This window comes from Panicum virgatum, chromosome 4N, assembly GCF_016808335.1.
Source record: "Panicum virgatum strain AP13 chromosome 4N, P.virgatum_v5, whole genome shotgun sequence".
NCBI classification, from domain to species: Eukaryota; Viridiplantae; Streptophyta; class Magnoliopsida; order Poales; family Poaceae; genus Panicum; species Panicum virgatum.
The window spans coordinates 12,867,887-12,879,432 of NC_053148.1; the positions used below are offsets into that span (position 1 = coordinate 12,867,887).

Genomic DNA, 11,546 nt, shown 5'->3' on the forward strand with positions numbered 1-11,546 from the left:
CGTTGTTTAAGAGAGCTGACCCGTTGCCATTTTTAAGCTGGCTTGACCACTGTGTGCAGGGGAGTAGAGCACCGGTAGCTCCATTTGATGTGTCTTAGGCTGCCCGCACTGGGTACGCCAAACCCATCCTCCAATACGTGGGTACCGTTCGGGACGGCTGCAGCGGGCACGCTCCTCGCGTCTGCTCCTTCCCAGGACGCCTCGCCGTCCGCCAAACATGGCGTGGTAGCGTTCGAGCGCTACCACGCGACGTGGCGCGGGCCCACCACCGGCAGCGCGCGGCCCCAACCGTTCACCGGGGGAGAGGGAGAGGGAGGCCGGAGCAGGGAGGCGCGCCGGACCGCCGCTCGGTGTGCTCGAGGCCGCCCGCGACCAGCGACTCGATGCAGGCGACGGAGGAGGGAGAAGGGGGTGCCGGCGTGGATGCCGCCGCCCGAGGCCGCTCCCGCCACGAGCACACGCCGCACGCAGGCTCCGCCCCGCCTCCGCTGGGAGCTGGCTGCAGCGAGGCCCGTCTGCGCCGCGCGCTCTGCATCCTCCGCCCGACCGCCGCACCCTCCGTTGGCGAGGAGCATGGCCGGCGCCAACACCTACAACATTTAGTGTCTTGACATTCTCTGCCCAAACCAGACAAGCATTTAGTATCTATCTATGAATCACCTATACTTCACTAACCCAGCCGTACCCGTATCCGATACTTGCATATCCGATACTTCGATACACCGATACTCTCTCTATACTACCACTATGTCGTTTTTTAAACGCACGTATCGCCATATCGCCGTACCCGTATCGCTGTACCCGTATCGCGTATCGGTGATACATAGGTATCTATTGTGAAAGTAGAACAATTGCCACATCAAATCCAGAACTGTGCTCTATCTGAAATGTGCCCGTCCTTAGTGTGCTATCATGTGGCAGCTGTTCAAGTTCAATGGCCTCCGATGGGACCTCACCTCTGTTGGAGCGGGTTCATGGATCGTCAGCTGTTTCGTGGCAGTCTCTTTTGGGGAATCTGATAAGTTCAGAGGCATAAATTTCGTGGTTGTCTCTCCTGGGGAATCTATTTCATGGATAGTAAAGTCTGTTTTTGTGGTGTGCAGATGAACCCCGAGCTGTGGGGCAAGGTAGCGGACTGTATTGTCATGCTGCTTGTCCCTGCAGGTGTTGTGTGCTCCACATACCTCCTGGCATCCATGGCGTCGGACTCTGTCTGCGTGAAGGCTCCCTCCCTGCTCAAGGTCATCCTCCAAATCCTTCCCATCTGCCTGACGATTCCAGCAGTGGCCACGTCGGGTATTGTCAGAGACGGGTTGGAGGCAGAAGAATCAAGGGCTTTGCTCGTGGGCCAAGCGATCACTGGTGTTATGCTGACGGCCTGGATGTGCATCTGCATGTTTGGTGCGTCAGCGTTTTGGGTGCTTACCATTGGAGCAATGTTGGTCGCCAGTGTCCTAGGCTCATGGACTTTCTTGGCCCGATTAGTGGCTCAGTGCTTAGTTCTTAGCAGTTAGCTAGTGCTACTATTGTTAGCATGTTCGGCTATTTGGACAATCTGGCCGGCATTGCGCGCCATGCTTATTTCTCGCAAAAAAATAAGCGGGTTAAGGCATTCAACGGTTGGTGTTTGTAGATGTTATGAAAGACTATAGCGGGTTATAGCCTAGCTAACTCATTTAGTGTTCTCTAAATATGTTGATAAATCGGCGCCCACCTAAACACTAATATGAGAGACTAACTCAATATGGGAACTCAAACTCTTTATGCACCATAACTTAGTACAACACAACTCTTTATTCGCTCTTTATGTCGCTACTCTACCATGACACTACTACACTACATGACAATATTGTCATCTTCTACGTGAGACCTCTTATGACAAGGTATGTCGAGAGGGTGGTATGTCAAGAGGTGAGGGGAGCACCTCTATTTATTGGACTCCATGGCTCACATGGTTTTGTCATATGCCCATTGTCTACACAATTCTTTATAAAATATCTAATTTCCTCGTGCTTATCTAACCATACAAATATCTAATTTCTAGAATATTCCATATTTCATCATGAAGCATGGTAACCATGGATCATTGATACTCTCTAATTTTCTAGAAACTTCTCACAGTTATGCATTTCAATTTCAACACCATGCATAAATCTATCAGTAATTTTGCATATAAACATGAAATTACACCATGCATAAATCTATCAGTAATTTTGCATATAAACATGAAATTTAAAAAAAATCATGTCCTGAAGTATGTCTTGGGCTCATTTCCTTTGTTACATTATTAATGAAATACTAAATTTTGTAAATGATGAAGTTCAATACTAAACATACAATAAATAAAGATTGATTATATGATTTAGCTGGCTAAATAACCCATAATTTAGCATTGATTATATGATTTAGCTGGCTAAATAACCCATAATTTAGCACCTATAGCGGGATATAGCCGGTTATTAGTGGATTTAGCCTTTTAGAGCTAAGAGATGGATATCCTAGTTTTCTTCTCTTTCAAAGACAATAGATGCTATAGCGGTGACTATAGCTGGCTATTTAGAACCTTGATAGAAACAAGTCATCATAAACAACAGAAGTAACAGTTATATTCAAAACACGCGCACGGGGCCGGGGCACGCTAAGTTACGGTAGCCCGTAAGTTTACCCCCGTGTGGTCGATTTCCGACCAAGGTATCTATAGTTCATTTGCGAATGCGTGGATGGGCCTCACCCTATTCCCTTTTGGCTCGGCGCCTCCCCCAGCAAGTTACAGTATATATAATACTGGTCCGTTGCTTCCATCCCATGCTAGCTGTTTCGACAATCCGACGGACCTCACTGATCCCGTGCCCCCACCAAAGCTCTGACGCATTAATTTAAACAAAAAATATGCTGGTGGTAAAGTTGTATAATAAAAAAATACGAATCGAAAATATTCATGCAACGTTTTTGGGTAACAATATGGAAAGAGAAAACTTGCAGGAAACATTGAAAAGAAAAAAAATTGATAACAAAAGTTATAGAAAAAATTTCGAAAGGAATAAAATTCAGAAACAAAATTTTGGTTCCAAAAAAATAAAAAAGTTGGAGAAATTTTTTTGGAAGAAATAATTGCAGAACAAAAAAATAAAAGGAAAAGGATATGGTAAAATTTGATGAAATAAATAAACTTCAGAAATAAATTTTTGTTAGAAAAAATATGCTGGTGGTAATATTGTATAAATAAAAAATACGAATCAAAACCGTTCATGCAACTTTTTTTTGGGTAACAATAAGGAAAGGCGTGGCCGACAGCGAGCAAGCGGTGACCGGCGCGAAACACGGCGGGCGACGCGGCGCTGCAGGCGCGGGCAGGCGAGGCCGTTTTCCCCTCCTTGTCGTGGCGCGGGCCGGCGTGGGTGCCAGGCTGCTGCATGAGCAGCGTGGGGAAAAGCATGGAGAAGAAGAAGAACAGGGGAGGGGTTTGCTGGCAAGCGGGGCCAGGCTGTCGGTGGCACAGGCGAAGGGAGAAGGGACTGCGTCCGCGGGGTGAACGGGCCGGGAGCGTGGGTCGGGCTGGCGGTAGAGCAGGGCTGTGCTCGCGGGTTTCTGAGAGGTGTTTAGCTTTAAATCATGATCATGCGAGTTTGTTCAGACAAAAGTCGCTGTGATTTCCCTGCGAATATTTTTGGCTTTATCACGTTTTTCCCTGCTTCGAAGAGTAACTTTCGGAGTACGTTCACATCCACACGAATCACAGTTTGTTTTCTACGAGCATCCATATGCATCAATTCTGGCATTGCCGATACACTCCTTGGTTTGTTTGAACCAGTTTGCAATTGCAATCAGATAGACGCTACTGGATCAGAATTGGAACTTCGATAATAGGCTTTGCTACTTCATAAATAGTGAATTCAAGTTGTCAACCGTTTGCTCGCTTCATCTTGATATTTTATTGTGAAATTAGGTCGGTTCTATGCCTTTGAGAAGGCGCACCGGCTGGATCAGAATTCCATCGGCCGTGGTGCAAGGCAGTTCAAGACGGCTCTGCTCCAACTTCTTGAAAAGGTGAGAAGTGATCTTCCTTGCTCGACATCTTTTGCGTGCAATTAGCGTACTTGTTGTTCTACTACTTCATTTGTATTTTACTCATTTCGGTTCGTTGAAGCATGCTGCATTGGGTAATCAATTTAGGCTGAAGCATGCTGACACATAGATTAATTAGTCCGGATCTATTTCTTGGAGCTGTTTGGTTGAATTCATACAATAAATTGTAATTCCATCATCAGTGTTTAGGTTGAAATAACATTATAGGTTTGATGGATCATTATGAGATTGTGCATATACTAATCAATAAGGATCCAGCACATGAAGAACCACATGAAGACCTTTTTTTAATGTGTCTATGTGGAAAAAAGAAATAATCTTTTTCGCTCCTTGAAACAAGAGGTGTTTCAGTAAGACATACAAAAGCTAATTCATTAATCACCCAATGATTCCAGCCAACTAAACTGCAGAAAATCAGTTCATCCGTGTTGTGATAAATTATTTGCAGTGAGTTCCTGTTCAAGCTATATCTTAATTCTGCTTCTATGTAAATATCTCTAATATTAAGTTGTCTTTTTCTAGCAGTCCTTTATGAACATGCTTTTATTGCAATTTTCAATATTTACTGGAAAATTTAGACTAATTTTTATTTGCTTAATTCAGGATTGAAGAAGGCTATTTTCCGTTGATAAAAGTTACTTATTAGGAGACTTTGTTTATAACCATACATGATCATTTCAGATTCCAAAAGGTGGGGAGCATCCTGGATTCATCCATTAGCGATGTTGGGATTTTTCTGCAGGTGCAGAGGGTACCTGCACGCCGAGAGCATATTGGAAAGGGGTTGGGAGTACTTGCATCGGCTCCAACAGCGACGGACAAATGAAGCCTGCCACCAGCAATAATATGATTATGAGCTCGACCGAGGTGAACTTCACAGTTTCCTTCTTCCTCTGTGTCTCCCTCCACTCACAACAGCTCCAGCAGTGATGGTCTATGAATTGTGATATATTTGGGTGGGGGATTCAAATGCCCACAACGTCCATAGCCTGGTACACACCCAATGACCGTGACCGTGTACTGAACTACAGTACTGATGATCGTGGCCGAGTGTGCCGCAGTGCGTGGATCCTGTATGCGCACACCCAATGACCCAAGATGCACTCACGGCTACTCCTCACTGAAGGAAGGCTCCGTGGCCCACATTTCAGTGACACATCTACCTCCCAACTTTCCACACCGGAGAAATAGCATGTCAAAAGCGGAAAAGTCTATTCTGCCCCGACGCACAACACGAGCTGTTTCACAGGCTGCAGCACAAATCGCAAAGCGCCAACTAACTGATAGCTGATAGAGCGCGGAGCGATCCTCGGGACCAAAAGTATCCTCTCGACGCCAATCGCCATCCCCCCGCCGCCACGAAAAGCGCAGGCGCGGCATTTCCCCCCACCCCACCCAGGCCAAATCCCGTTGCTGTCTGTCAAGGCATCGCACACCTCGTCGCACCCCGAAAGAATGCAAGAAGGGAGGCAGAAGAGAGAGAGACGCGCGTCCATGGCTTTCGCCGTCGCCTCCAAGCGGGCCCCGCTGCTGGCCGGCCTCCTCAAGAAGCTCCTCCTCGCAGCGCCCACTGCCCTCGCGCTCCGCCCAGCGTCCGTCGCCGCCGCCCGCCGCCTCTTCAACACCGGGGGCGCGCGGTTCCGCCGCGACGACGACGACTACGAGGAGGAATCCAGCGGCGACGAGGACGTCTTCTGCGACCGCCGCCGCTGCCGCCGCGCGCGCGACTTCTCCACCCCCACGTTCTTCTCCGCAGGTACGCGCCGCACCGCCCGTTCCGTTCCCGCCCTCCCGCTTTAAACCCCGTCGAGAAGAGGATCCGTTCTGATGGGGGTTGCGTGCGTGATTTGCGGGGGGGTTTCTGCAGACGCGATGGACCCGTTCGGCGAGGGGGTGAGGCTGGGCCGGCTGCTGGCGCTGATGGAGGACGACGCGGCGGCGCCGAGGCGGCGCGGGTGTTGGGTGTCCAAGGAGGACGCCGACGCGGTGCAGCTGAAGGTGCCGATGCCGGGGCTGGGGAAGGAGCACGTGAAGGTGTGGGCGGACCAGGACGGCCTGGTGATCGCGGGCGAGGACACCGGCGACGACGACGAGGAGGGCCCGGCGCGGTACAGCGGCTGCATTGCGCTGTCCTGGGACGCGTTCAAGATGGACCAGATCAAGGCGGAGATGAAGGACGGGGTGCTCAAGGTCACCGTGCCCAAGATCAAGGTCGAGGACCGCAAGGACGTGTTCCAGGTCAAGGTCGAGTAGGGGAGGGCGATGGAATCCGGTCGGTCCAGGTCTCGTAGTTCAGTTGTAGCAGTGCTCAAGAACCAGTAGTAGTTTAGTGCAGTAGTTGATGCTGATGGAGAAGGTTGCGATCGAGAGGGAGACGTGCTTTTTGGTGGTGGTGTTTCGAGCCTGGCGATGTCTGAGGCAGCCGTGTTCGCCTTTCAGTTCGTCCTGTTTTGGTTCATGATGGTGACGACGACGACTCCTGATGATCTTGCTATGAACTTCTCATGGGTAATGGCGTAATGACATCTAATCTGTATTCATGTGCTTGTGTTCTTGTGAATCCTTGCATTGCCCATCGTTTGAGAATGTACTCGTGAAATCTGAACTTGATATTGGTTCAGACATGCAGCAGTTGCAGCTTGGAGTGAAATGCCCAGTTGGTCTGATGCCGCCCTGTTTACATTTTTCTGTTCATCCTGTTGAGCTTCTTGAATGGTTGCTTGGTTAATTCTAAACGTGTTGATTGTTCAGAATCAGACATGCAGCAACTGCAACTTGGTGTGTGGAATGCCATTTGTGCGTTTGAAATTTCGTCATTCTGATTTGTCGAGGTTGCTCGACTGTGATGACTGATCATCTTGAAGAGAAATGACAAGTGTAATTGCTTGTTAGCATATATATATATATATATATATATATATATATATATATATATATATATATATATATATATATATATATTTATTTATTTATTTATTTATATATCCTTCCTTTTTTTGTGTTTTAGCTTTGCTCCTTGTTGGACTGATCATATGGCTGTAAACTTGTACCAAGTGGTAAATGTTCCGTGTTCCTACATGGTAATATCCACCAAGTCTGTCAGGGCCTGCCCTCCAATTATTCCCTGCTTGAGAAGTTCAGATGTTTCAGAATGCGAGTGTTCATCTCCATTGCGATATGCTCCACTACACCATCCATTAACCATGAAATCTGTTGAGCGATTAGATCGATATTACCTGCTCTATGTGGCACAAAAATAGTATGTGCTCCATCATGAAAGGAAACTACAATAAGATGACCACACATCCCGTCTAAGTTCACTGGGAATCTGGATATGATATTGATATATAGAAACAGCAAAAGTTCAGAAACCAAAACTGCATTCATAATAACGTGGGTTCAGCCTCAGTATAAAATGTCAAAATCTGTTCATCTAACAACGAAGACGAAGGCACATGAAAGATGAAACTTTATCTGAGTGAATGTTGATGTCAAGCTGCTCCAGTAATTCTATATTCCTCTGTTCATTACCATCTACTTACAAGAAGTTGAGTTAATTATCCCTATCTAAAGATTCACAAAACTTATCTATAGTCCTATAAAGCAATTTGGCTACATATGTGGCCTTGGACAGCTGCTTCCACCTCCAGCTGTCGACTTCTGAACAAGCCCAACCATGCCAGAACTTCAGCCACAGCTGGACGACGGTGCGCCAACAAATAGTTGGCGCATCAAGTTAGGGACACGGAAGCTCTGGTCAGTGTGCACCGTGCTCGGTGGAATTATTAGTGTGCATCTTCCTCTGTGTTTCTGAATTGCTCTATTTACACGGGAGTGGCTACCGGGATCAGCAAGGACGATCGGCTCCATGGCTTAGATGCTGACAAGAGAATCATCGCTGTCTGGAGACCCTGGTTGACACAGGCAGTCGGGAAGAGGATTCTCATAAAACGCCTCTTCTGACCGAAACCTGTCTTTGCCCTTTGTTCCCGAGACTGGACCTTTTCGTTTCCGTGGAGAGCCTTGTCTGAAGAGCCAAACAAGATCAAAGATAAAACAACAAGCACAGGTAATTGTCTTTTAGTACTCATTATGTTCATCAATTGTTTATTTTGATACCTTTTCCGATGCATGTCTAGTATCCTTTCGGATAGCTTCTTGCCTTCCTTCAGTAAACCACTGTCAACTTTGTCAAACAATCGAACTAATGCTTTCCTGAACCAGAGAAAGAAAATAATGTGATTTTGAAGGGAACGGTAAGACAATTTCACCGAAATTGATAAATTAACTTATTTATGGTTTCACCTGTCGGGACTTATTGTCTTCCGATGACCAAGAAAACGGCGATGACCTGCAACAGCCCGTGCCATGTTCCCTGAATAGGATGGAATAAAGACATCGCTCTCCACCGAAACAATGTAATCCAGAGCTGCCATTTGAGCTGCATATTGGCGAAAAGGACGTAGCTCCTCGGCTGAGGCAAGTTTCTCCTGCAATGAAGCGCGGACACATGCTGGCTCAAGAAAGTTGTATTAAACGCTATATAACAGATGGAGTGGTAGTGGCTGTACCTTGTTCATGAGAATCGGGAAGCGTGATTGCAAATCAACCATATGAGATTCACCTCCATATATTTCCCCTGCGGCTATGTACACTGGGGTGCTTGATGGATATCTAAGGGCAGAAAGAAACATGCCAACCTCCTTTGGTGTCAAGGGGCAATAGCCATGGGATCTTTGTTCTAATGGATCAATGTCTTTCACCTTCCAGTAGGTTGTGTTTTCTCTATAAGAATTTTTTTTAAAAAGGAGTAATTCAATTGAACAGCTGATAATATCTACTGTTGTCAAAAAAGACAGGCAAGACAGTGTGTAATAAATAAATAAATCCTAAGTCCTTGCCTGATCATTGCAAGTTCTTCTGATTCTGTTTGAGATAGACCATATGTGCACCCACTAAAAGCAAGCATATCCTTCTCATAGCGTAGATGCAAAGCAATATATGGTCCAAATGATCTCATCCTCTCCACCAATAGCTGCCAAAACCAATTACATCTTGGTTTCTCAAAACAACTCTTGGTATGTAAATAAGGGAAATAATGATCATGATAAAATATTAGAGAATGATTTACCTTGCCTAAAGCTTCAATTGGGGGAGCAAATCTAAGTGCATGGAAAAAGGCCCGACAGCGAAGCTTTTGAATGTCAGTAGGAAGGTAGTTGTTTGTGAGGCGAGAATCTGACTTAGCAGCTCGAATGACCTACAAGTTTTCAGTCAGTATCACAGTACCAAAAATTGCATCCAGCAGTCGCTGCTTAAAATTGTTTAGTATGGAAGTGCATAGTGGTGGCTAAAACCAGACCTGGCGATGATCCCACAGTGGAGAAATTTCATCCTGGTAATAATCTACTCCAGACCAACTCTTGAAGTACCTAACAGACTTTGGAGCTTTCACCAACTCCTTAGGCAATTTCTTCTCAACTTTCACATCATTTGCTAAAGAATTTATGAAGTGTTCTTCATCAAAGACATCTGAAAAGTTGCTGATATCGAAAAATAGGCTGTTAGTCTCAGATAAATTATTCGGAGGCTGAAGATAAACCCTACATATGACATACCTTCTGTCATGCCAAAATGATTTCTTATCAAGCTCTGGAATGATGAGTGTAGCATTAAGTATGCGCGCAACTGCCACCATATCACTGATCTGCCACAAGATGAAGAACTGGCTATTAAAAAGGAGATAAAAAAATGTGTTGGTTTTGAGCCCAAAGTATATCTGCCCATGATAGCAGACACGGATCTGTGCCCAGTAAACAAAGGACAAAACATGTGCAACAAGCAATAATAAGCATTTCCCCTTCTATTACTCAAATCACATGACACTGTTTTCTGAGAGAATTAGTACAAGTGCCAATTGGTAGAAAACTAGTTTCAGTTATCATAAAATGTCATTAACCATAATTACGATAACCTAAACAAAAATAGCAAACCCTCCTAGTTCTTTAAACTCAAGTACCACTATAACATTAGTTAGTTTCAGTTATGTAACAATCTGCATGCCCGAGAATGTGACTGCTTTTGGTCTCCCCTAACAAAACAAGCAACTTTTTTTGTCCTGCTTTATATCCTGCTATAAATGAAAACCAAGATAATGACGGAAGACCTGTCAAAGTTGGCAATGGGATAACATCCACCCACCAACTATCTCAGGAGTAAGGGCTCTATATTTTTCACCGCAGTTGAGGCACTCAATCTGTGTCGGCAACAACTCAGTCAACCAATACTACTATACTAATAGGGAAACAAACAGCTAGTTTCACAACCACCATGTACAGCTTATTTAAGCACATTAGCACCAGAACGCCAACTACATGTAAGCACCAAATGACTGCTCAGTGCCCACATACACTAATAAAAAGCACCAAAAACATAGTACCCACCAAAAGCAAATCTGATGATGTATGCTCACAAATCGTCAAATTTGATTAAACAGCCCACATGCACGCACGCTGTGTTCTCGTACACTCTTGTTTCATTATTGTATTATTTATTGAGCTATTGGTTCACACACTGAAGTCTACACATCTAATCCAAACCAGGCAGTGAATCTCATTAGTACAAGCAGGAACAGCTAGATATAAATCTCGACCAGGATGGTCCAGCTTACCCCAGCGCGCATCTGGTTGAGGCCACCATTGGTGTGTACGAGCAGGTACCCCCTCGACGCCACCGGGCCTGCGAGGCAAGACGAACGAATCAGAGCCGCGCACGAGAATTTGGACCGCACGGCGCGAAATCGATGTCGGGTTAGTGTGCCAATAATGCGGTACTTCGAACTCCGGCGACGGCGCCACGCAAGGCACGAACCGCCGCGACGGCGCCGGCAGCCACAGGCTCCTCCCCGCCGCGCCGTCCAGCTGTCAAATCTAGAGATTAATCCCGGCGTCATGGACCGCCTCCCATGGACTCAAAAAAGCAACGGCGGCGGCAGCCAGTAACAGAACAGCGAGATACGCGGGGACCAGCAGAAGACCAATCGATCACCTTTCTCGACTGCGGCGACGCGAGCTGCGGCGGCGCGACCTCCCGCTCCCACCGCAGCTCCTCGGCCTCCCTGCTGAGAGCGGTAGGGCGCGCCGGCGGAGGAGGAGGACGCGGGAGCGGCCGGGGAGCCGGAGAGGTGGAGGGCGACGGCGAGCAGCGCGGCCGCGGCGGTGACGGCGGCGCCCGTGGCGGCGAGCGACAGCAGCCACCACCGCAGCGCCGCCCGCCGCGCCGCCGCGCCCGCCCTCACCTTCCGGCGCAGCGGCATCTCATCCGCCTAGGGCCGAAAGGAAGCCCTCTCCTCCCGTCTCGCTCCTCCAACGATCGACGGCGCCGCTCGCTCTGCGCCGGCGCGGCCAATTGGACCACGGCGTGGCGCGGCGGTGCGCTCGGCGTCTCCGCCTCGAGGGGGA

General features: G+C 47.3%; 2 protein-coding genes across 2 annotated transcripts; one reads left to right on the forward strand and one right to left on the reverse strand.

The window, feature by feature from the left end:
- The first annotated feature begins 5,491 nt into the window (after nt 1–5,491).
- Nucleotides 5,492–6,752, forward strand: LOC120671517 (24.1 kDa heat shock protein, mitochondrial-like). Its single transcript, XM_039951872.1, has 2 exons — nt 5,492–5,842; nt 5,954–6,752. The coding sequence occupies exons 1-2, from the start codon at nt 5,542–5,544 to the stop codon at nt 6,337–6,339; spliced, it is 687 nt and encodes a 228-aa protein (XP_039807806.1). The 5' UTR covers nt 5,492–5,541; the 3' UTR covers nt 6,340–6,752.
- A 716-nt stretch (nt 6,753–7,468) lies between these two features.
- Nucleotides 7,469–10,836, reverse strand: LOC120670690 (O-fucosyltransferase 7-like). Its single transcript, XM_039950843.1, has 9 exons — nt 10,757–10,836; nt 9,705–9,793; nt 9,449–9,629; nt 9,218–9,346; nt 8,988–9,121; nt 8,658–8,871; nt 8,392–8,576; nt 8,206–8,301; nt 7,469–8,113 (listed from the first exon to the last, which is right to left on the reverse strand). The coding sequence occupies exons 1-9, from the start codon at nt 10,766–10,768 to the stop codon at nt 7,960–7,962; spliced, it is 1,194 nt and encodes a 397-aa protein (XP_039806777.1). The 5' UTR covers nt 10,769–10,836; the 3' UTR covers nt 7,469–7,959.
- Between the last annotated feature and the right edge of the window lie 710 nt (nt 10,837–11,546).

Bases quoted from the DNA above. Each gene is read 5' to 3' on its own strand.
- LOC120671517 (XM_039951872.1), top strand. From the start codon at position 5,542: ATGCAAGAAGGGAGGCAGAAGAGAGAGAGACGCGCGTCCATGGCTTTC. The intron at 5,843-5,953 runs GTACGCGCCGCA...GGGTTTCTGCAG, and splicing joins CCCCACGTTCTTCTCCGCAG to ACGCGATGGACCCGTTCGGC.
- LOC120670690 (XM_039950843.1), bottom strand. The intron at 8,577-8,657 runs GTACAGCCACTA...GCTTCATTGCAG, and splicing joins TCCCGATTCTCATGAACAAG to GAGAAACTTGCCTCAGCCGA. The intron at 8,114-8,205 runs GTATCAAAATAA...TTGGCTCTTCAG, and splicing joins CTAGACATGCATCGGAAAAG to ACAAGGCTCTCCACGGAAAC.